This window comes from Pseudoliparis swirei, chromosome 11, assembly GCF_029220125.1.
Source record: "Pseudoliparis swirei isolate HS2019 ecotype Mariana Trench chromosome 11, NWPU_hadal_v1, whole genome shotgun sequence".
Classification (NCBI taxonomy): Eukaryota; Metazoa; Chordata; class Actinopteri; order Perciformes; family Liparidae; genus Pseudoliparis; species Pseudoliparis swirei.
This window is the reverse complement of record NC_079398.1, coordinates 15,961,665-15,986,473: the sequence shown is the minus strand read 5'-3', so window position 1 is coordinate 15,986,473 and position 24,809 is coordinate 15,961,665. Positions and strand designations below refer to the sequence as shown.

The following is a 24,809-nucleotide window of genomic DNA, read 5'->3' as shown; positions in this document are numbered from 1 at the left end:
CTCATCTCCACCTGCTCCTCTGCTCCTCCATCTCCAGCCAGAGCTCCCGGTGTTGCTCCAGTAGGGCGACGGCCGACGCCACGTCGGCGGCCGCCTCCTCCTGCAGGAGGCGCTCCTGCACCGAGCCGGCCCAGCGCCGCAGCTCCTTGGCTTGCCGCTGGAAGCTCTGCAGGCTGCGCGCCTCCTCCAGGAGGCGCTGTTTGTCCGCAGCCTGGCGCTTCAGCTGCAATGCGACAGCAGAAACGGTGAAGGTGAAGTTCCTCATTTCAGCTCGATAGTCATGTTTGTGATATTTAAACAAGAAACAATCATCAGTCTAAACATGTAAGATAAGATAAGATAAAATAAGTTAAGATAAGATAAAATAATATGAGATAAAATAAGGTAAGATAAGTTAAGATAAGATATGATAAGATAAAATAAAGAGAAATAAAAATTAAAGTTTTTAAAAAAGTAAGAAATACAATAGCAGTATGAAATGTACAGTCGTAATAATTAAGTGTATTTGCATTACATCAGAAGACGACAATGTGATGTGAGAATGAACTTTATGAAATATAAAGTTCTTGTTATTCTTCTGCATATTAGATGAATAAACTTTGTGTTTCAGAGTTTTATCTTCAGATTCCTGGCAGCAGACGAAGGTAAATTATTTTATATATATATTATCTTTCTGCTCTAACATCCCCAATTCATGTCACTGTTGTTGTTTTTATATGGTTCATACATGTTGCTGTTGTCTTTTTTATAAGTATCCTGTTATATTGGTGATTACATGGATTCCCATGTATGTGCACACGCACACGGCCAAAGGAGCGGATTCTGATAATAAAATAATTCATGACTGGAAATGAACTTCAGCAGAAGTCTGAAGTCTTCTCCGGGTCTCAGAGGTTCTGATCCAGTTCAGTCTGTGAGGAACTCAAACCTGATCCAGCAGAGCCTCCAGACCCAGAACCTCGTCCCCGATGGCGGCGCTCTCTGCTGGGCTGCAGTCCTGCTTCCTGCAAGGCAAGAGATGCGCGTCACGGACTGGACGGGGCAGTTAGACCAGAACGAAGAGAACTAAATAACAACAGGAAACAGCTGCTATGCTCTCTTCCATTAAGATATGTTAGCAAGAATAATAATTTATCATTTAGAAGCAAATACGTTGAGTTAAAACTGGACGTTAACTTAGAAATCTTAAAAGTTTTAGCCTCTGAATCACTTTAACCTTAAAACCATAAAAATATTCATTTTTATATTATTATTTTTGTATTTTAGTCCTGATAGCGACCAAATATTAATTCACAGAGAATTAGAAGTTTGTTTCTATAGTGTCATCATTATGATGTCATTATTCTACTGGAGAGCATATGATATCATTATTCTACTGGAGAAAATATGATGTCACTATTTACTTGATACTAAACGGTAGTTTTTAATTGTAGCTGTTTTGTATTCTGTCATCACGTGAAAAACTCTACAAACACAGAATTGTTCAAACAAATAATGAATAATTTGGAAGCAAATACATTTAGTTAAAACTTGACATAACTTATAAATCTTAGTTTTACTTTAACCTTCAAAGAGTTGCCTTGTTGTCTTTCGAGGACCAAAATGTAAAATAACTCCATAAAAATATATATTTCAACTATTTTTTAATGTTTTAACTAACTTCAGTTCTAATAGCTACCAAACATTAATTCACATAGGGAATTTTAAGTTTTTGTTGTAGTGCCATCATTTTAAAAAAATTGTCTCTCAATCCTAGCAGCTCGGTTATTATTGTGATTGTTGTGCATCCTGACCGGGACACGTCTGCCATGATTTTAATTATTTTCATATTTTGTGCAGCATGAGATGAATTATTTATAAATCTTTGCATCAACTTCTCCCGGCGTTTCGCGGTGCGAATCAGAGCGCCGTACATCTTTGCGACGCTCTTCAGGTAGGCGATCTTGGCCTCCAGGGTCTGGATGTCCCTGAAGGTCTGGCTCTGGTTCCGGTCCTCGGCCTGCAGGGTGAAGGCGCTGCAGCCGGCGTCCACGGTGTCGATGCCGGACAGCTGACACCGCAGCTGAGCTTTGGTCTCCTGGCAGCTCTGCAGGAACGACTGGACGTCGGCCGTGCTCAGCAGCTCGTGGCCCTTCTCGTCCTTCAGCCGCTGGATCCGGTCCCACCTGCAGAGACCGGACCCCCCCTCAGGTGAGTACAGGTGGAACCGCATCGAAGGTCATCGACCAGTTAAGAGGACTCGTACCTGTTGGACACCCTCCGCCGCCGGTCCTGGATCTCTCTCTGTCGGCTGTGCCGGCTATTCACCAGTTCCTCCGCCGTCCTGATGATGTCATCCAACTGGCCACGCCCACTCGCCAACTCGGTCAGGAAGTTCTGCAACCAGGAAGACAAACTCAAAATGTTTGCAAAGGGTATGTGGTTTAAAATTTCCTTTCAAATTAAAAAAATATATATTTTATGTGACATTATTTTAATATGACTCAAATATTCAACAAGATGTACTTATTAAATCAATAAAAGTAAAACATGTAAATGCAAATAAATAAAGTGTTTGATGTATAATAATAATAATAATAATAATAATAATAATAATGGTTTTCAATAATTGTGCAGGCCGGTAATTATTAAACTGTCTATGCAGAGATATATAATATTTGTTACGATGAGGCCAAACATTTTCTTAAATAAATGTACTTTAAAAAAAGTATGTATGTTGCTGAGTGAATTCTTGACATTGTTATTACAATATATTAAATACATTGAATATATTGAAGTCAGCTTTATACTTATACAAAATATGCTTTGTTGATCGGATTGACTGAAGCATCCTCTGAAGTGTCTTCATGATCTTCACCTCGTATTTAGCCTGCACCTCCCCCAGGTGGTCTGCGTCGGTGCTGCAGGTGTTCAGGACGTTCTCCTTGTCCTCCATCCACGACTCAAACTCCTGGCAGCTGTTGTAGAACCGATGCAGACGCAGCGTCTCCTGCAGACTCCTCGTCTTCACCTGCGAACATTAAGGACACCTGGTTTCATAGAAGCTACTTCAAATGTAAGTTTGGGAAAAATGAAATGTCCTTATTTTCCAAAGTAAAGCACGAAGATAACATTAAATTAATCATAAATACACGCTCTACATAGTTAATGTGGTAAATGACTAAATCATTATGTATAACCTTGTCAATGTGTTGACTATATTTTAAATTCATTTTGCAATTCATTTGATAAATTAAAGTGTGAGTTTTCATGGAAAACACCAAATTGTCTGGGTAACCCCAAACTTTTTAACGGTAGTTTATTTAAAGTGTTTGCCGCATCGACTTCATTTCCCATGATGCACCTCTCACCGTGACCAGGTGGAACAGGGAGCTGTAGTCCTGGTCTAGCCTGGCCTGTGTGCCCTCCACCGTGTCCCTCTGGTACTGCGGGTCCGGCAGCCACGCCGTCTGGATCTCCGCCGTACCGCAGCGCATCGAGCGGCGGCGCCTCGGACGACTCGGCTTCCCGCTCGGGCTCCCTGGCGCGTGATTGGTGGAGACGGGCGGGGAGGTGGGAGGAGCCTGAGCGCAGTGAGGGAAGAAACTGATCAGACTTATTATTGATCTAAAATGACAGGCAGGTCTTAAAAGGGACTAGAGGTGTCACGAGACCCGATGCTTCACTACTGAGCTAACGGCTAACATAAGGTTGCATTGAGTTACATTATGATGCGTTCAAGGTATATTCAGTAAAAGTGAGTATCAGATTATATCGTTAGTGAGAAACTTCATCAGGATCCTCAGGTATTAATAATACATCTTCAAAAACAACCTGGTAATAAGGCATGTGTGTTTTCGTGCGTTTATAGTTTTGTGGTATCGAGTTTCGTGACGTCCCTTTTGAAGCCTAAAGAATCTCAAAGTTATTGATTATTGATCGTACCGCGGCCGGCAGCAGGCTCAGGTAGGTCTTAGGGACGAGCTGCTGGTTTCCTCGGCCGTCTCTGGCCAGCACTCGGTCTCCGTCCGGCTCGCTGCCGACGATGGTAACGATCTCGTTGCGATCCCACGGGAACGGACCTGTAGTCAGTTTAAATTACATTTGTAAAAAGGAACCGTTCAACACCAAAACATAGGAATCACATATCGTCATCAGCTCAACGCGTCCCAGAGAATATGTTTCTAAAGGAAAAGCGTGAAGGTGATGAAGGGAACAAACGCTTTGTTCAGAATCAGTTGAGTGAAAGTAGCCGAAAAATTGATTTATAACCTTTTCTTAATGTTTGGCCATCGAGGTCCGTTTGCATCGTTATGTTTGTTTGTTTGTTTGTTTCACGCCATTCGAGAGAAACACTTTTCTGGGACCAAAGAGATCCTTTGGAGGAAATCTACACATAAACTCATTTAACATAGGTACTTTTCCCATGTGTCTTACTAGACGTAAAAAGGAAAGTCGGGCTGAACAAAATTACCAAATTACGAACATTATTAAAACATTATTTTCAATAAAGTAAATTGTCTGAATCAGAGACTTCAGCTTCAGCAAACGATGATATTTAATATATGAGACGGTCGTTGTCACTCGATTGTTTAGTGGTTCTGTCAATAAACTAAATATCGTGTTTTGAGGCAAATGATATTTGAGGGGAAAAACATTTTACTCAGAGGAAATGAAACTCTTGTTCACATGCACAGGGATGTTTACTGACCACAACCTCAACGTCTAACCCCTCGTTTCCCATCATGCCGTGCGGCAGCCCTGCATACCTTTGCTGTATCTGAAGCGGACCTTCGCCTTGCTGTCGTCACTCTGAGGCGGCGCTCTCCCGGAGCCCCTCCCCCCCCTGACCCCAGCTGCCGGTGATGTCACCGCTCCAGGCCCCTCCTCGTCGCCGGACGAGTCGCTGTATTGGATCATCTTACTCTGCTGAGGCTCCGCCTACACAGGAAGTGAGACAGCGTCAGAGCGGCGCCTCCCGCGGATGGCGGCCGTGCGTCCGTACTCACAGTCAGAGCCGTGAGCTGCGCGGCGCTCCTCGCCTGCTCCCTCAGTCTCTTCATCTCCGAGGCGTAGGCCGTCATCTCCCTCTCCAGCCGCAGGTGGCGCTGCAGCAACGCCGCCGTGCTCGACTCGTCCTTCCCGTGATCCTCGCTGGTCAGCAGCGGTTTCCGGTCGCCCAGCCACGAGTCGGCCTCCGCCACGTCGGCAAAGTACTGAACGGAGGAGAAAGTGGTGGTGAGAACCCGGTCCCCGTAAACCAGGTGGTGGAGACTCGAGAGAACACAAGCGAGGCTCCTGATTGGATGGTCAAAAAACCTAATTGTGACGTCGAGACAATATTTATATATTTATAATTATCAAGTAAAATGTTAAATAAAGACACTAAAGACAATGTCCTTATAAAACATGGTCATAAATCCTCAATGAGCCAAATGAGCCTCTGATTATTTGGGGCTTTTTTAAATTATTAATTGTAAACTTCTGCAGGCCCTTAAAAATAAAAACCTTGGTTATTCTTCCAAATAATCAATATGAATACTAAATCAATCAAGGCTAGCTACAATGCTAGATACAATGCAAGCTACTTTTACATATTTTTTAGGGAGCATTTTTTCCCCCCCGACTGAAATCCAGGAGCATTTAAAAATAAATTGGGGACTTTTTTTAAACTTGTAAAATAACATTTAACCTTGATTCAACAATAGTAAATATACTTATTTAGGCTAACAGGATATGAGCAATTGTCATAAAAATGGCAATAATAAGACTATTAGGCAATAATAAGACTAGACTAAGATAACATGTTGTTTCGTCGTTCACCTGCTTGATGCCGGCGGCGGCCTGCAGCTGGTCGCGGCGGCCCGTGGCCTCGCCGCTCAGGTGGCTCCACTGCTTCTTCAGGGTCCGGATCCACTTCTGGATCACTCGCTGGTTCAGCGGAGTCTGTTTGGACAGCAGGTCCTGACCGCGACCCAGAACCCCCTGGTACAGAGTCTCCTGGGCCTGAAGCTCCGCCTCCAACGCCTGACAAGGAAGTATTCAGATTTTAATTCACAAATACACAAAAATCAATTCGACTTAGTTTGTTAAATTGGGCTTTACGGTGTGAGTGGGGGGGGGGGCACCTTGTGTTTGTGCTGGGCCAGCTGGATGTGGATCAGGTCTCGTCCGAGTCCGGCCGTCTGCAGCCTCACCCAGTGCTCGTAGAGCCAGTTCTCCACCTCGTCACAGTCAGAGAAGAACTCAAACAGCCTCAACTGAGCCTCCAGCTGCTTCCTCCTAGTGAGGGGGGGGAGGGAGAGAGAGAGAGAGAGAGAGAGAGAGGGGAAGGGAACAAGAGAGGAGAGAGAAAAAAGGAAACAAGAAAAAGGAGGGGTAGGAGGAGAGGAGTAAACAAGAGAGGAGAGGAAACAAAAGAGAGGAGGGGAGAGGAGGAACAGGAGAGGAGAGGTTAGGAGGGTAGGAAAAGACAAAATAAGCAAATAAGATGAGAGGGTAGGAGGAAACAAGAGAGAGGGGAGGAAACAAGAGATAGGAGGGGAGAGAAGAGGAGACAAGAGAGTAGAGGAGGAAACAGGAGAGTGGCAAGGAGGGTAGGAAAAGACAAAAGAAGGAAACAAGATGAGAGGGTAGGAGGAGAGGAGAAGAGTAAAGAAGAGAGGAAACAATAGGAAAATAGGGAGAATAGAGAACAAGAAAGTAGAAGAAACAAGAGAGAGGAGGAGATAGAAGAGGAGACAAGAGAGGGGAGGAGGAAACATGATTAGAGGGTAGGAGGAGAGGAGGAAACAAGAGAGGAGAGAGGGAGGAGGAAACAAGAGAGGGGAGAGAAGAGAAGACAAGAGAGGAGAGGGGAAAAGGAAAAGACAAGAGAAGGAAAAAGGATGAGAGGGTAGGAGGAAACAAGAGAGGAGAGAGGAAACAAAAGGAAACAAGAGAAAGTAGTGGAGAGAAGAGGATAGGAGAGGTGAGGAGGGTAGGAAAAGACAAGAGAAGGAAACAAGAGGGGAGGAAATAAGAGATAGGAGGGGAGGGAAGAGAAGAGGAAAAAAGAGAGGAGAGGAGGAAAGAGGAGAGAGGCAAGGAGGGTAGGAAAAGACAAAAGAAGGAAACAAGATTAGTGGGTAGTAGGAGAGGAGAGGAGGAAACAAGAGAGAATAGGGAACAAGAAAGGAGAGGATGAGAGAGAGAGGAAACAGGATAGGAGGGTAGGAAAAGAGAAGAAAGAAGTGGAGATAAATATCCATATGTGTTGTTTAGTTTCTTCACTAAAATGTAAAGAATAATATGAAAGTGAAAGTGAAGGAAACCTGCTGCTGCTGAAGGAAACCAAAGATCTGTACTGAGAGTCCAGAGCTTTCACTCTGCTCTCAATCTGCGGACCGTCTCTCACCTTCACCTGAGAGGAAGAGACAGAGGACGACTCAAGAGCACCTCCTTTAAAAAAAACTTCAACAAAATTAATATCTCACCCTCAGCCCGCTGATCTATTAACTTAATTAGGGTGACCAGATTTGAGTTTGTGAAAAAGAGGACACTTCGTCTCGGGGGGGGGGGGGGGGGGGGGGGGTGCTCAGATTAAACATCTCTCTTGTTCTGCCTGTTTTGTGATATACATGCCTAAAAGGTGCCTAATATTTCTAGACTGAAATAATATCGGCATTATAATTCTTATAACTATGAGGATTTTTTAGTTGCCTATTTTGTGGAGCCCCCTCAGGACTTGGTGCCCTACGCACAGCGCGTAGTGCACGTTATGGGAGCGGCGCTGGTAGTAGTGTATAGCATGCCGCACAAACAACAATGAACTAGTGGAGGCGGCAAGGAGCTCAGTGTTGCCAGATTGGAGATGGTGAAGTATCGTACCAAAGGCTCAACATGGTTGTATTTGGAGGATAATTATCGTGTATCTGGCAACCCTGAGATCGGTCGACCAATGACTGTTCTCTATTCTGTCAGAGCTCGCGCAAGAAGGTGGAACGTAAGGGAGATACCATTTCCAAAACTTGTAAGGGGTAAATACTAGTTTGTGAAAGACCCAGAGAAACACAAATATCGGACGAAGCAAAATCCCGGACGTTTTTGGAATCCCTGCCGGACGCAATTTTTAAGTCTCAAAAACAGGACATGTCCGGGAAAAACAGGACGTCTGGTCACCCTAACTTAATCAATATCTTACCTTTAGCCCCCTGATCAATTAACGTAATCAATATCTTACCTTCAGAGTCTTGCTGATGATGGTGGTGATCGCTTCACCGTGAGCTGAGATCTGAGCTTCAAGGAGATCCTGCTTCTGAAGGAGAGCCTCCACCTCCGCCAGCTGCTTCCCCAGTTCACAGGAACTGGCCTGGGACTGGAAGGGGAGGTGGGGGTTAGCATCTTGCTCACCGTTAGATGGTAACTTACAGAATGCTACGCTAACGGTACCCCACTCCTCCAAAGCTCCACCCTCTCATCCAAATATGGTACTTCTGGCTAAAGAAAACACTGTAGATAATTTAAATTGTGCAAAACTATCTACAGTATAACTACTAATATATATATATATATATACACACACACACAGTATAACTACTATATATATATATATAGTATAACTACTATATATATGTGTGTATGTATATAATACAGTATAAATACTATATATAATACAGTATAAATACTATCTATATCTATCTATATATATAATACAGTATAAATACTATATATATATATATATATATAAACATACACAGTATAAATACTATATATATTATATATACACAGTATAATTACTAAATATATATATATACATATGTATGTATATATATACACATATATATATACACACACATATATATATATATACACACATATATATATATAGCATGTAAATTCCCCTTGATAATCAAAATGTATTATTATTATTTCAGTGTGAACTCACTTGTAGTTCTTTCAGTTCCTGGGACATGAGCTCGATGTTTCGGAGGACGCTGAGGTTTTCAACTACGTTTCCCAGCAGCCTCCTCTGCTCCTGGAGCTGCTGCAGCAGGTCCTTCCACCGATGGCTGATGTTCTCCTCTCTTCCATACACATGACACACATACAAATAGATACATGAATAAATAAAAGATATATAAATATATACAGGACTGTCTCAGAAAATTAGAATATTGTGATGAAGTTCTTTATTTTCTGTAATGCAATTCAAAAAACAAAAATGTCATGCATTCTGGATTCATTACAAATCAACTGAAATATTGCAAGCCTTTTATTCTTTTAATATTGCTGATTATGGCTTACAGCTTAAGAAAACTCAAATATCCTATCTCTAAATATTAGAATATCATGAAAAAGTATACTAGTAGGGTATTAAACAAATCACTTGAATTGTCTAATTAACTCGAAACACCTGCAAGGGTTTCCTGAGCCTTGACAAACACTCAGCTGTTATAAATCTTTTTTTTACTTGGTCTGAGGAAATATTAAAATTTTATGAGATAGGATTTTAGAGTTTTCTTAAGCTGTAAGCCATAATCAGCAATATTAAAAGAATGAAAGGCTTGCAATATTTCAGTTGATTTGTAATGAATCCAGAATGCATGACATTTTTGTTTTTTTAATTGCATTACAGAAAATAAAGAACTTTATCACAATATTCTAATTTTCTGAGACAGTCCTGTATATAGATATGTTTTACACCGTCTCTCTCTCACCTGCCGATGATCTGCTCCTTGCTGTGGTAGTTCCCCCTCTCCACGGCCTCGGCCATGTCTCTCAGGGCGGCGAAGCGCGGCCCTCTGGCCAGAGCGTCGGTGGCGAGCGCCTCCAGCCGCCGGCCGGCCGCCTGTGCCTCCTCCAGGGAGGAGAGGCCTCGGATGTCCTGTCTCCGGATGAGACGCAGCGTGTCCTCCAGGTATCCGTCTCTCAGTGCCGCCTGAGACACACGCAACACACCCAGGGGAAGAGCACATGAATTGCATTGGTAAGTCTTTTTTTTTGTTGAAAAGGTGCTCATAATTGCATAGGGAAGTCTTTTATTTTGAAAAGGTGCTCATAATTGCATAGGAAAGTCTTTTACTTTGAAAAAAGGTGCTCATATTTGCATAGGGAAGAATTTTATTTTGAAAAAATGTGGCCCCCCCCCTGTAGTTACCTTCCTCTCGAACTTCTGGGCGAGCTGCTCCAGGTTCTCCAGACGCAGCAGCGCCCCCTGCAGGGCGCGCTCACGCTCGTGTTCGGCTCGCTCCAGAAGAACCCAACTCCTCTCTATGTCACTCAGGGTTTTACCTACACACACACATACACACACACACAGACACACACAGTCAGACAAATACACACACACACATGGTGTTATGAAAGGACACAGAAGTCAAATTTGTCCAGAAGCACATACATAACTTTAAATGTGATTATATCAGGAATATAAACACAATGTGTCTACGTATTGTATCCATCTGTGTGTGTGTGTTACCCTCTGGAGGATTGTAAGCCCATTGGTTGTTGGCTGCCAGCTGAGTCTTCAGACTAAACAGATGAGCTTCAATCACCCCGCGCTCCTAAAGACAAAAATAAAAACAAAAATAAATTAAAAATTAAAAACAATACAGACAAATAAAAATAATTACAAAAAATATATAGACAAACATTTAAAAGACAAAAAAAAAGTAAAACAATTTAGAGACAAAATCAAAATAAATTTTAAACAATATAGAGACAAAATAAAAATACATTTAAAACAATATAGAGACGAAATTAAAAACAAATTAAAAACAATATAGAGACTAATTAAAAACAATATAGAGACAAAAAAAAAGATATTTAAAAGAACATAAAAATAAAACAATTAAAACAAGCGGCGAAATGATTTTCCTCCGAAGGGTGGCCGAGCTCAGCCTTAGCGATAGGGTACGGAGATGAGTTTCCTCAGCTGAGGTGGTTTAGGACCCTTTAGAGGTTTTCCAGGCACATCCAATGGGAGGAGACCCCGGGGAAGACCCAGGACCCGCTGGAGGGATTATATCTCCCAGCTGCCCTGAACGCCTCAGGATCCCCCAGAATGAGCTGGAAGGTGTTGCGGGTGAGAGGGAAGTCTGGGTCAGCCTGCTGGGTCTGCTGCCCCGAGACCCGACCCCGGATTAAGCGAATGAGAATGGATGGATGATAGGAACAAAATAAAAATAAATTTCAAACAATATAGAGAAAAAATGTTTACAACATTTTACAAAATATAGACAAAATCAAAAAAAATCATAACAATAGAGACACAAATTTAAAAAAAAATTTAAAAATCGAGAATCTTTTTTCTTTTTTAAACAATATAGACAAACTTTAAAAAAAATGTCAAACAATATAGAGACAAAATAAAATAAAAAAAGATATATAGACAAAAATAAATAAAAAATATATAGACAAACATTTATATAAATGCAAAAAAAATTCGAGACAAAATAAAAACAATATAGACAAAATATAAATCAATAAAAGAAAGAGAAAAAAATAAAAATGTATTTAAAACAATATAAAGACAAAATGAAAACAATATGGAAACAAAATAAAAATAAAATTTAAACAATAGAGATAAAAATGGAAAAAGATTAAAGAATATAGAGACAAAATAAAAATCCCTTAAACTCTTTACTGCTGAATCTTTATATTTATTTTTTTAAACCAAAAATCACATTGACTCGTGGATTTAAATAATCTTGACACTCAAACAGGGCCGTGTGCTCTGAAGAAGAGCTGAGACATAGAGGGAGACTGAAGGATCGTCCCACCTGATATTTGGGGGGCTTCTCCACCGTCCTGTAGCTCTTGAACGCCGCCATCAGCTTCTGCGTCTCCCTCACAGAGTTGGGGAACCGCCTGTCGTCCAGCTGCAGCACCTTCAGTCAGACAACCACCACCAGCTGAAGCATCCTCGCGTCAACACTACTGTTATTGTTGTTGTTGTTGTTACCTTGGTCTTGATCCAGTGAAGCAGATCTGAGACCAGCGTCTCGTACTGGACCTTCATGCCGTCTAGCTCCATCAGCATCCCGACTATCTGGAAATAGAACAACAAAATGTCTTATTTATTTAAACATTATTCAAATAGAGATGCAACTAAAAAAGGAGCCAGTAGAATAATACACTGTAGAAAATGTTAATAAAAAGGGTTTAAAAAAAAGAACCTCAAGCTCAAAGTGAGAAAAGGCATTAATTGATTCTGCGTCACCTGATCAGACGGAGCCGCATGAAGACGAGTGTGATCGGCACAGGTGTGCAGACCGACCACAGAGAGTGGCACAGAGATGGAGCCCTAAGGAACCTCGCTAGGTACCTGAGAGGGTCTTGAGAGGGACAGGTAACGCACCTGGTCCCAGGACCTGGTGGAGGATCCGGTCCTGAACTGCTTCTTCAACCACCGACCACTGAGACTTCCTCCCAGTGACATACTCAAACCGTCAATGACGCCTACAGACCAACACCTGGAGACACCTGGAGACCCATCGCCTTCAGTCTGAGACACACCTGAGAGGTAACCATGGGTGCACCTGGTGCTGACAGGAAGTCACGATGCAGAACTCTGAACGCACCGGGTACTGGAGACGCTTCCAGATACCTTTGTCACATCTGGAACACACCTGTGGCCGACAATGTACCTGCTGGAGACGCTTCCAGATCCCTCGACCACACACACCTCACACACCTGTCGTCTGCAATGTAGGCCAAACTGTTTCTGCTGAGACCTCGAACACACCTGGACACACCTGGTGCCGACAATAGAACTGCTGGAAATGCTTCTAGATGACTCGACTACACCTGGTTTTGAAACCACGACACACCTGGAGATTCTTCTAAAAGCCTCGTCCACACCTGGAACACACTTGCTTAAATAAACTTGCGTCAAGCCTAAAAAGTATTGTTGTAAACCTCTAATGCACCTGGAGAGCACCTGGTGCCCACATCATGTCTGCTCGGGTTGTTTCTACATACCCACAACACACCTGGCATACCTGGACAGCAGTAATACACACCTGGAGAGCCGTTGTCCAGACCTAAGCACACCTGGAATCCCCAACTACAGAAAAACCATGAAGGCCGTTCGCTGCAAGCATGACACACCTGAGCCATCGTGAAGTGAGCCCAGGTGACACACCTGGTTTACCTGCTGGTGAGCACGGACCATGAGCACTACTAGAGCTCCACCCGTCACCGTGAGGAGGTCAAAGGTTCACTGATCGCCTTCTAGCAGCCTCTGCTCTCACAACAAGAGATACCAATGACTACAAACACATGGAGGGCCTCCAAAACCCAGTGGCATCTTGGGTAATGTAGTTTTGAATGAGCAGAACCAGACACAGCTTCCTGTTTCTCTGAGCAGGTAGAAGGTAGAAGGTGTGGAGCTTCAGCGCCCGTCCGCCTGGTGGATGTCTCTGCTGCAGCGTCTCAGACTGGGATCTGATCTGATGAGCTCCTAAGTCCCGCCCACAATCAACGACACCGGATAGAGACGCTCGACAGTCACATGACCCACGGACTCATGACCACATGAACATGCGTCCTACAGACAAACGTTACAGGTGCTAAAATACTCTGTTTTCCTGCATTGAAAATTCAAAGAATGTCAGTATAATGAATTAAATGTATTTTAAGTAATATTATTACAAACCAATTAATATTATTACAAATAAATTAACATTACCATTAATAAATTAACATTATTACTAATTGATTTACATTATAACATCGGAAACCAGCAAATGTTTTAACTGGAAAAATTATGGTTGCGATACGGTTATTTTTATTTTCTTAAAATGTAATTAATCAATTAATCATTTCTATGTATTTTTTAGGGCTGTGAAACAATTAACATTTTTAATCAGGTTAATCACAGGTTTCTGTGGATTAATCATGATTAATCACATATATACATTTACAGGGCTCTCAAGACAGGCAAGAGCTCCGAGAAGAGTTGTTGACGGGGGGGGGGGGGGTGCAGGTGACTTTTTTTCGTCCCGCCGGCATCCGAGCTCTGCGCGCGCGAGACGGAGATCGGAGTCGTGTTAACGCCACACGTAGAGACAGAATGACACGCTGCTGGAGAGACGACCAACAACAGACGGATTGGAAGCTCATTCTGCGCATGCGTTAAATGCATTAAAAAAACAAAACTAGTTAATCCTGTAATTTAATTAACTGAGTTAACGCGTTATTTTTCACAGCACTAGTATTTTTCTTTTCTTTTTTTCTGCAAAATATAAATACAGTGAAGTCAAAAAGTAGATAGTAGTAAATAAAGTGAAGTACATCATAATTGCAAAAAATTAAATACCATAGATCTTTAAAATTATGCAGCAATTAATGTATATGGGTATTTATTAAATTATCATGGTCATAGTGTTGTAATGTTTTCCAACATGAATATAAAACATATTGTATTCCCTCCAGTATTGCTGTCGCTCTTTAATCCATCAGTAATTAGAGGAGGTGAGCCGACAGATGGTGCGTGTGTGTGTCTGTGCATTTGTGTGTCAATCAGACTGCTTCTGCAGTTCCTACACTATCCTGCAGAGGACAGAAGAGTCCACGGTTTGGATCGTTTGTGTGTGTATATATATATATATATATATTATGATGTACATTTATATGTATATATATATAGGTGTGTATATATAAATTATTATGTAAATATTTATAAATACATATATATATATTACACAAACATATATAAATATATATATATATATATATTCAATCAGATTAATATTTAAAAAGCATCTTCTAAGTTCTAAAATGTATTTAAATCATTCAACATCTTGTTCTACTCATATTTGCTTTTGTTTTGTGAAATAAATAAAGAAGTAAAATAAATACTTTTTGAGCCTCAAACAAAGTTAAATAGAACTAAGTGTTATGGTAGTTCTACTGCAGTACTAGTAGTGTTATGGTAGTGTTACTGCAGTACTGGTACTGTTATGGTAGTTCTACTGCAGTACTAGTCAGGGTTTTTCCTGGGTCAAAATGGGTCTTCGGTGCGCCCAAATTATTTTTTTGCGCGCTGTGCGCGCACCGTCTATTCGTTCAGGTCGAGCTGTTGAGTGAGTGATCAGCAGCTGGCCGCTCGGTCCATTCGCGCACCTCACAGTTGCGTATTGATCAGACAAGAAGACACGCTTATCAACTCCAGTGTTTCCCCTACCATTAGAACAGGGTGAAATCTCCACCCGCCACTCTGTAATTTTCGTCTACCCCCCCCCCCCCCCTCGCTCAGCGGTGATGCGCGCACACAGGTGAGCACACCTCAGTGTTAAATTAAGCTTAGGGCACCAACATGGCTAGCGGCACTAGTCCCGCCCCCCTGAAGCTGTAAACCTAGGGGAAACACTGAACTCGATTACTATTGATCAAAACAGAACGAGGGTTCGGCTGTAGCCGACTTGAAACATACTATTGAGAACATATTCGCTGACATGCACCTGATGAACAGTTTTTATTTATGTTATTTTTTTCCATCGCGGACCTTTTTTTGCCTTAGGCGCTCGGGATTTGTCATAGGCGCTCGGGAAAACGGCTTAGGCGCACGCCCAAATTTTCTCTACAGGAAAACCCCTGCTAGTACTGATATGGTAGTTCTACAGCAGTACTGGTACTGTTATGGTAGTGTTACTGCAGTACTAGTACTGCTATGGTAGTTATACAGCAGTACTAGTACTGTTATGGTAGTTCTACAGCAGAACTGCTACTTCAACGTGCCCGTTGGGCGCTCTGACCTTGGCGAGCCTCTTCTGGACCGTGTGGCCCTGCTTCATCTTGGAGAAGTAGTGGTAGTACAGGGACACGTAGGTCATGATGGACCTCTGGTCCGGGTGCAGCACCACCATGTCCTCCACCTCCAGCAGCTGCATGATGCCCAGCTCGCGCTCCGCCACCGAGAAGGCGTGCTCAAGGTTACGGCGGGGGTCGTCGCCGTGGAGACGGCAGTAGTCGAAAAGGTCGGGCCTGGGGATTGAGAGAGAGGGGGAGAAAGGGGGGGGGGGGAGAGGGAATAAGAGAGTTGGAGAGAGGTAGAGAGAGGATGGAGCAGATTGGATGGAGAATAGAAAAAAGTGTCTGTGTGTCCTTGTGTGTGTGTTTTTTAGTGTGCGTGTTAGTTGTGCGTGTGTGTCTGTGTGTTTTTTAGTGTGCGTATGTTAGTGTGTGTGCTGTGTGTGTGTTAGTGTATGTGTGTGTGTGTGTGTGTGTGTTACCGGTGTGCGTGGATCAGGGCGTTGAAGGACAGGCCGTCCCTCCAACTCGAGGAGAAGTCTTGAATGTCGACGCCGTGGTAACCAGAAGTTTTCCTCTGACACCAGATCAGCAGCGCCTCCTTCGCCGAGCGGTGAGCGACACTGCCACCTCCCGCCTGAGGAGGAGGGGAGGAAACAAGTGAGGAGGTGGTGGATATGAAGGAGGAGAAAGACAAAGAAAAGGAAAAGTGAGAGGAAAGAAAAAGATGTAAAGAAGGAAACAGGAGGAGGGAATGAGGACAGAAGAGGAGAGAAGTAAACAAAGGATAGGAAGAGAGGAAACAAAATTAAAGAGAGAGACAAATGTAGAGGAGAGGAGGAGAGGAAAGAAAAGGTGAAGAGGAGGACGAGATGCAAAGAAGGAAACAGACGAGGAAGGAACAAAGCAGGAAAAGAAAGGAAGTGAGAGAAAGATAAAAGAAAAGGAGGTGATGATATGAATGGAACAAAGAGGGAAGTCAAGGAAAGAAAAAAAGGAGAGAAAAGAGAGCGAGAGAGAGAGGGAGAGAGAGAGGGCGAGAAGGTGAAGAAGATAAACAAATTAGACAAGTGAAGGACATGTTCAAGGTGAGGAATAGAGAGGGAGGCAAGGAAAGGAAATGGACATAGGAGAAGGAAAGTCAGAAAGAAAAGAATGAGGAAAGAAGGAAGAAGAAGAAGAAGAAGAAGAGGGAGCAATGGTTCTCCACCTCCTGCAGGTTGATGGGTCCGATCTGGAACCGGAGGATGATGATCCACAGCAGACCCAGGATCAGTGTACGGTCCCCGTCCACCACGTTCTCTGGACCAATCAGATCCACTCGAATCTGACGGGAGAGACAGTGATGTACACGTTTAAAACTAAAACAAACAACACGTTAGATCTTCTTTTTATTTCCTTTAAATATATTTGTATATATTTAAAAATATTTGGCGCTGCCTGGTTTACTAGATAATCATTGAAATTATATTCACTCAAACATTGTCTAATGACCCTAACAGGTGAGGTACCTTGGTTTCTAGGACCCTAATGACCCTTACAGTACCTTGGTTTCTAGGACCCTAACAGGTGCAGTACCTTGGTTTCTAGGACCCTAAGGACCCTAACAGTACCTTGGTTTCTAGGACCCTAACAGTACCTTGGTCTTGAGGAAGCTGATGGCGATGCTGTTGTTCTCCAGGCAGTGGACTCTCAGTTTGCGGCGGCTGGGCGGCGGCAGCGTCTCTCTGGAGATGAGCTCCAGCAGACGGATGAGGAGGATTCCGGTCTTCAGATCCGTGTAAACGTCAATCAGCTCCACCTCCTCCTGCAGGAGGTGAAAAACACAGGACTTCTACTTGTGACAGAGTATTTTGACATGAATATATTGGTCCAGTAAAAGGATAAAAATACTTCTCCCCCTCACGTGAGGAGACGTGTTTACAGCTCGGTGACTTTGAACAGGAAGTTCAAAGTCAGAAAGATAGTTTCCCCTCAAGTGTTTCTTGTTGCACAACGTCTCCGTCCAGCCAGCTTCAGGACATCCTGGTTATCAGCAGGTCAGGTAACATCTTACAGCGGAGAGCGGCTCGTCGAATGGACAAGTTCCGCCACAGGCGCGACGGTTCAGGTTTTAGTCTGTTTGCGCAGAAGGTCCATCAGATCATCATGAAGCTCTTTTGACCTCCGTGACCTTGGGAACTGGTCCTCTCATTTGAAAAAACTGAATTTAGTCCTGAAATCAAATTTTGTCTTTCATACAATGGATATAAATGTCTTTTATAAGCCAAAACCTTCAATAAGCTGTAAATAAACCTCGAGAAAGGTTTGTTGTTTTGTGTTGACTGCCTGTTTTTGTATCTGCCTTAATGGTTTTGCTGTATGCCTTATATATTGTATTGTTTGAATAATTTATAGATGTTTTAATCTACTTCCTCTTTATAGTTAACTCAGACTTTTATTTTGATAGGTTAAAAGGAAGCGCACTTTTATTTTATGTTGAAATGCAAACTTGACGGTACGGCTACGGATGCGCATTTTATTTAAAGTGTAATAGTTTTAATGGACTTGTATGAGGCTAACGCTCTTACGGTGGTGACAAGGTGGTGACAAGGTGGTGATAGTTCACAGGTTTTACAACCCTAACCCTCAAATATTAACATGTGATTAATTACAGTACGTACAAGAACTTTCCTCAACCAAAGAAATTCTTAGTCGAGGAACACTCATTGCATTTTCACCACTATGTGATTCATTCAACAGATCTTTCTGCACACAAAAATATTAAAAAAGAATCACAATTCTTGAGTTTACTAGAAATGTGTTCATACGTTTCTTGATTAAAGCGATAAGACAAAAATTACCAAGAATATTTTATGTTAATTTTATGTTAATTTGGAATAGGACTAGTAAAAGAAATAAATAAATACAATATAAATAGTTTCGAGCATCATTCTCACTGTCGACAGTTTTAAAGACGAGACTACAGTTAATTAGTTCAACGTTGTTAATCTGAACTCTTTGTTAGAGTTTTTATCTCTTTCACTGTTTGTCCGTCGGCAGGAAACCTTTAAAGGAACATTGAGACATTTGGCACTAAAAAGCTCAAACTGATGGCTGGAGTGATGCGTTCGGGTTGAACTGAGCTGTAGGATTTCTCTGACGTTTTAATGAATTACCTTGATTTGATATCCTGTTGCCATGGAGATAACATTGTTACTCAGAGTTCATCTTCACCTCCAACGCAAAATATGATCCAATAGAATAAAAAATTAAAAAACATAATTAATATTGTCAGAATATAAATAAGCATGAAATCTATTAAAATATAAAACAGACCTGCAATCCGTCGAGTTTCTCCATTAAAAGTTTGTTCTATTAAATATCAGAAAATGGAGATAAATGTAAAAGTAAAAATAAAGTGGAAAAGTATTACAATTATTGTCAAACAAGACATATTTCTGGAGGTTATTTTCCCATTAAAAAATAACGTTTTGGTCTTTTGTAAAAGGATTAATACATTTATAATTTCATCTTAAATATATTATATAATTGGAATGTTATTGGGTTCATTTAAATTGATAAAATAAATAAAAGTACACGATTTAGTTTAACTTTGATGGAAATATTTGACTAAAGTACGAATACCTCAGATGTTAGAAAATTCCTTTGTTGACAATATTTGTTAAATGTAATTTATTAAGTTAGGTAAATTGAAAGTAGTTAGCTAACCTAGGTTAGTCCTAGCGGTAGCATTGGCTATGTTAACAGTAGGTTAGTTAATGTTTAATTACTTAAGAGTAGTTAACAACTAATAACTATTCCTAACAATAGGTTAGTTAACATTAGGTAAGTTGACAGTCATTAGTTAACAGAAGGTTAGCAAATAGTAGCGTTAGATACATTGACAGTATTAAGTTAACCGAGGTAAGTCTAGCGGTAGCTAAGTTAACACTAGGTTAGCTAGCAGTAACATTAGGTTAGCTAGCTAACAGTAGGTTAGTTAACACGAGGTTAGTTAACACTAGGTTAATTAATATTAGGAAAAATTCAGACCCACCAAATAAAGATAATCCTCTCAATGACTCATTAGGCCGGTAAAGATGACGTCATGAACGTGATTTTACTCTGACAGAACTCCCATTCAGATCCACACCATCAAGTTCATTAAAACACGGCCCACCGGTTTCTTCTTCACCGCCGCATTGAGCGTTCTGCTCAGCAGCGGCGTGCTCAATGCTGCCGCCGGTGGCCGGAATATATATTACAATAATAATATATTGTAATAGATTATGTATATGAACGTAATAATAGTGTTTATTATGGTGATTCAAACATTATGTTCGGTCAAAAAAATATGGATTTTTCCAATATTTTAGACAATAGTACTCTGGAGCGAGGAATAATTATAGATATATTCTGAAGTATTTTATTATATCAATTTATTCAATTTAAAAAAACATACATTGATAATACCGAAAGTACCAACAAATTTCAAAAGAAACTGTTATTTGTTTAATCCAACATGTATTTGTCTTATTAAAGATGCCACACAACCAAACTCTATTAAAACTGGCTAATTGTGTTTATTTTGTATTTATATTTCCCCATCATTTAATCTCCCTTCACTACAGTTTGCATTGTGCAGCTTGTCTCTTTTTGGTGGATAATTTTTTATTATCTTTTTCATTTTTTCATCTTGTTGTTCTTTCATTAAATAGTTAATTAATTTAGTCCAAATGATGTTCACACTTCAAAAAAATAAATGTCCATGGTGCATATTTGTAGATTCCTGTCCAACAAATACACCCATAAATATTCCAGAGGACACGACCTCACTGTGGAAACACATTTTTCTCTCGGCACCGCCCGGCTGTAAGCGCAGAGGAATTCTGGGAATGAGGAGCAGCAGCGTCGGGCCTCAGAGTTCAGCCGGCGTCCAGTTATCGGAGAAAACACACAGAACCAAATGCAGAACCGAGAGAACCGAGAGAACCGGTGGAGCCTGGAACCGGCAGCTCTTTGACTGATGGAGGAATAACGATGACATCATCACTAAACCTCCGTCTTATCGTAAAGAACGGTTAATAAGGGTTTCAAGAGTGTGTGTACATCCCAGAGGTACATATTGTACTTTATAATCTTAGAGATACTTTTACTCGTATACTTTACTAAAGTGGGGTGTTGAATGCAAGGCGTTTAATGTGGTATGAGTACGTTTACTGCCGTAGAGGAATGTGTATTCCTCTTGTGGCGTCAGGTCAGAGACACTTTGATGTTCATAGACCAACAGGAATTGTTTTCTCTTCTTCTACTCTTAATAAACACGTCTCCTTTTCTTCTTCACGTGTTCCTCACCCCGTTCTTGGTGAAGACGCTGTTCATCCACTTGGTGAAGGTCTTCTTCTGCACCGTCATCCGCTGCTCCTGCAGCTCCCGGACTCGCCCCGCCCCGTCCTCCTCGCCCTCCATCCTGATTGGCTGGAAGCACACAGACAACGTTCCAATGGACATACAAAAAAACCCGATGAATCTTAGCATAGCAAAGACTAACATTAGCTGAAGGGTTCATCCTCTGGGGAGCACGAGTGAGATCAGGAATTTGAGGAACTCTTGACATCAAAGAGGATATTTCATCTTAATCGTGGTACTAGGAAAAGGTTGTGGAGTCTAAGGGGTTAGTCCACTCCTGAGGTGAGTCTGAAGGGTTCACCCTCTGAGGAGCACGAGTGAGATCAGGAATTTTCTCGGAAATCTTGACAAAAAGACAATATTTTATCTTAATCGTGGTACTAGGTAAAGGTTGTGGAGTTGCATGGGTTAGTCTGCCCCTGAGCTGAGTCTGAAGGGTTCATCCTCTGGGGAGCATGAATAAGATCACACATTTCAATATTTTTGTCTTAATCGTGGCACTAGGAAACATTTGTGGAGTCATTAACATCGAATGAGTTAGCCCGCCCCTGAGCTGAGTCTGAAGGGTTTATCCGCAGGTCAGAAGAGATCAGGACATTTCACATACATCTTTATAGAACATTAAAAAACATTTAAGAGGTTAATGGTGTTACGGGGGCGTGAGAGGTTCACACGATCATCAGCGTTCATCCTCTGGGGAGTTAATGTAATCAGGCCGGTAGTTGTTGACATATTTTCTTGACTTCTAAACTCAGATTAAAATAATATTTCCTGCAGTGTCTCGTGAGCCGTCAGCTGATTGGTCACCTGCTCTCTGCTCACTTTCAATAAGTTAGAAATTGAAATGTTATTGGTCTTCATGCTGATAGAAGCAGTTACACCTTCAACATATTACTGCTGTAAAAATACCTGAGCCAAGGTATTCAGTGTGTGTGTGGGTGTGTTTTAGTGCAATTATCTTTTATTACTTTCTTTATATTCACATTTTCAGTTCAATAATCCTCATTTCTAAGTAATTTGTTTCTCTTTTCTTATAATAAGAGATCATTTAAAATAGTTAATAGAAGTTTTATGAATTCAAGGATGTGACTTTTTTATGATTGTCATTTGTAAGGAATAAATTAAATGATCCTTTAACACATTGCTCTACATTTAACTGATAAAACTCACTATAACTTTAATAAAGTGTTACATTCTGGACTTTTGTACTTTTACATGAAGAATCTGAATCCTCTTCGTCATGTAATTGTATTAAGACTGATTTGCATATTATTTGCTAGTTTACGTCAATGCACACATTTAGTTTGTAAACACATTTGAAAAACTAAAAGTTATTAAATAAAGGTATTTGTATTTGTACAAAAACAATATTTCCCTGTGAGATGTAGAGAAATAGAAGTATAGAGTAGCATTGAATGGTAAATGTGGATAGAGCCATGCTAGCCGTTTCCCTCCGTTTGCAGCCTTTATGCTAAGCTAAGCTAACAGCAGAACTAATGTACAACCGTTAACTCTGATTTGCACTTTTCTTGTACTTTGAAAACACCCTTTGTGTCACTTTAAAAAGAATACATATGATAATAAATATATGTTTATTTATAATTAATCCTGATGTATAAACACGTAGGACCAGAACAAGCTCCAGACGACGAGGAGAAGCGACTTGAAGTCGTTGAAGGTTCAGAGAGTCGTCTTACCTCCACGCGCTTTGTTGTTCCAGCTGTAGAATATCAGTCAGAGTGAAAGGTCCAAAGACGTGTCGGAATAAGAAGCAACATACAGTCAGAATGTGTCAGAACTGAATGTTACCATAGAAGAAGAAGTGTGTGTGTGTATGTGTGAACTTTGAAGCCTTCAGATTTACAGCATGAGCAGCTCCGCTCACCTGACAGCAGGTGCAGGGGTCAAAGTTAGTTCACACACACACACACACACACCTGTCAATGTTTAGTTCACTTGCTGCAGGAAATATCAGCTCCCTTATAAGTATTTATGTGTTTAAGTTCTATAACACGTCGTCTGTCTTTCTAGAGGAAGGAAAACATTTATTTTAATACTTCGTCTGTCAGGTAAGGAGTGAGATCAAGATGGTGAGGAGTGAGATACAGATGGTGAGGAGTGAGATACAGATGAGGAGTGAGGCAGACGGGTGAGGAGAGAGATACAGATGATTAAGGAGTGAGACAGACAGTTGAGTTGTTGTTGTTGTAGGAAATGTAGAAACCTAAAGTACAAACTGACCTCACACCAGCAGAGGAGCATATTTGAATAAACTTTTTTGGTGTCCAGCTGTGACGACAGGACGAGACCACGAAACACATCAAAGACACAAAAATAAAACCTTTTACATTTCAACGTGAAGTCGTGTCAATCTTTAAACACAACTTGTGAAACGGAAACGCTCCTTATTAGTGACATGTTTATAAAAGACTCACCCCTAAACCCAAAGGAGGCGCCCCGCTGAGTCCTCGAGGACGCCGTCCGTCCCGCCAAGAGGAATCGGACCAATGTGCACCTGAAATAAATCCGCTTGTTCACACCTCCATCCGTCACCCGGAGAGGTTCTTTGAACACACACTAACGGAGCGACGTGGGAGATGTGAGCGGAGTTCTTTGGTTTTTCACAATAAAAGCTCATTTTTAATTGTACAGACAATAACAAAAAAAGGCAAATGCGGCTATTGTGATTAAAAAGGCACGTTCAGGAACCGTTCCCTTCATTTAATGAGGAATATCAACTTTCAGGCGCCTCGAGTGATTGTAACTGTTCACACATATATTATATTCTTCTTATGGAGCACAACCAACTTAAAAATCAACAGAAGAAGTAGAAGAAGTTTCTTCATGTTGTAGGTGTGTGGAAATAACGAAGAGTCGAGTAATTCTGCTTGCTCGTGGTCGTTTATTTTCCTTTCCAACACCTGTGTTATTCTCTACTTCCTGGTGCCCTTTAACCCCCCCGTCACCAGGGCTACGCCCCTTTCCTTAAAGGGCCCTTGTGAATTCGTACATCCCTACATGCCTCCCCCCAGAATTCACCTAGCCCCCACCAACCGCTCAATGTCTCGGGGCCCGGATCAATCGACCCGCACGACTCCGTGTCTCTGGGGCCGGGGGCAGGACCTCCGTTGAGGCTTCCCCTTGGGTCTTGCTGTGGGCAGGTACCAGGGCACGAGGTCGCCCCCGTTGTGGGGGTAAAGCCACCCTTACCGGCTGGTCCAGGTCCAAATGTGCCGGTTTAAGGCGGTCTACCGACACGTATTCCAGGCGGCCGCCCATGTCGATCTTGCAGGCTTTGTCTCCGGTCTCCAGAAGGCGAAACGGCCCGATATAGGGGCGTTGCAAGGTTCCCCGGTGGCAGTCCTGGCGAACAAACACATACTCCGCTGACTTGAGGCTGGACGGGACGTACGACTGTGGCAGGCCGTGCTGCGATGTGGGCACCGGTTTGAACAGCCTGGCCTTTTCCCACAATGTTTCTCTCTCCAAGGGTCTGTGACTTTGGGGATAAACTCCCCCGGGACCCGCAGTGGCTGTCCATAAACCAGCTCGGCAGATGAGGCCTGTAGATCCTCTTTGGGGGCCGACCTAAGCCCCAACATGACCCACGGAAGCCTGTCCACCCAACCACAGTCTTTGAGGCTGGCCCGGAGAGCAGCTTTCAAAGAGCGATGGAAGCGCTCGCACAAACCATTAGCCTGTGG

At 42.0% G+C, this 24,809-nt stretch overlaps 1 protein-coding gene across 1 annotated transcript in view; it reads right to left on the bottom strand.

Annotated features, from left to right (window-relative positions):
• Nucleotides 1–21,165, bottom strand: part of sptbn5 (spectrin, beta, non-erythrocytic 5) — a 49,756-nt gene extending 28,591 nt beyond the window's left edge. Inside the window, exons 1-24 of the mRNA XM_056426772.1 lie at nucleotides 21,052–21,165; nucleotides 17,354–17,521; nucleotides 16,925–17,041; nucleotides 16,197–16,351; nucleotides 15,720–15,948; nucleotides 11,924–12,010; nucleotides 11,742–11,849; nucleotides 10,439–10,523; nucleotides 10,118–10,251; nucleotides 9,678–9,898; nucleotides 8,906–9,044; nucleotides 8,201–8,335; nucleotides 7,293–7,381; nucleotides 6,108–6,261; nucleotides 5,803–6,006; nucleotides 4,989–5,195; nucleotides 4,749–4,920; nucleotides 3,925–4,061; nucleotides 3,351–3,563; nucleotides 2,858–3,010; nucleotides 2,246–2,376; nucleotides 1,914–2,165; nucleotides 929–1,004; nucleotides 12–223 (exon numbers count right to left, since the gene is read on the bottom strand). Coding sequence (XP_056282747.1) covers nucleotides 12–223; nucleotides 929–1,004; nucleotides 1,914–2,165; nucleotides 2,246–2,376; nucleotides 2,858–3,010; nucleotides 3,351–3,563; nucleotides 3,925–4,061; nucleotides 4,749–4,920; nucleotides 4,989–5,195; nucleotides 5,803–6,006; nucleotides 6,108–6,261; nucleotides 7,293–7,381; nucleotides 8,201–8,335; nucleotides 8,906–9,044; nucleotides 9,678–9,898; nucleotides 10,118–10,251; nucleotides 10,439–10,523; nucleotides 11,742–11,849; nucleotides 11,924–12,010; nucleotides 15,720–15,948; nucleotides 16,197–16,351; nucleotides 16,925–17,041; nucleotides 17,354–17,521; nucleotides 21,052–21,165 — 3,692 coding nt within the window. The remainder of the gene's footprint in view (nucleotides 1–11; nucleotides 224–928; nucleotides 1,005–1,913; nucleotides 2,166–2,245; nucleotides 2,377–2,857; nucleotides 3,011–3,350; nucleotides 3,564–3,924; nucleotides 4,062–4,748; nucleotides 4,921–4,988; nucleotides 5,196–5,802; nucleotides 6,007–6,107; nucleotides 6,262–7,292; nucleotides 7,382–8,200; nucleotides 8,336–8,905; nucleotides 9,045–9,677; nucleotides 9,899–10,117; nucleotides 10,252–10,438; nucleotides 10,524–11,741; nucleotides 11,850–11,923; nucleotides 12,011–15,719; nucleotides 15,949–16,196; nucleotides 16,352–16,924; nucleotides 17,042–17,353; nucleotides 17,522–21,051) is intronic.
• Nucleotides 21,166–24,809: the final 3,644 nt, after the last annotated feature.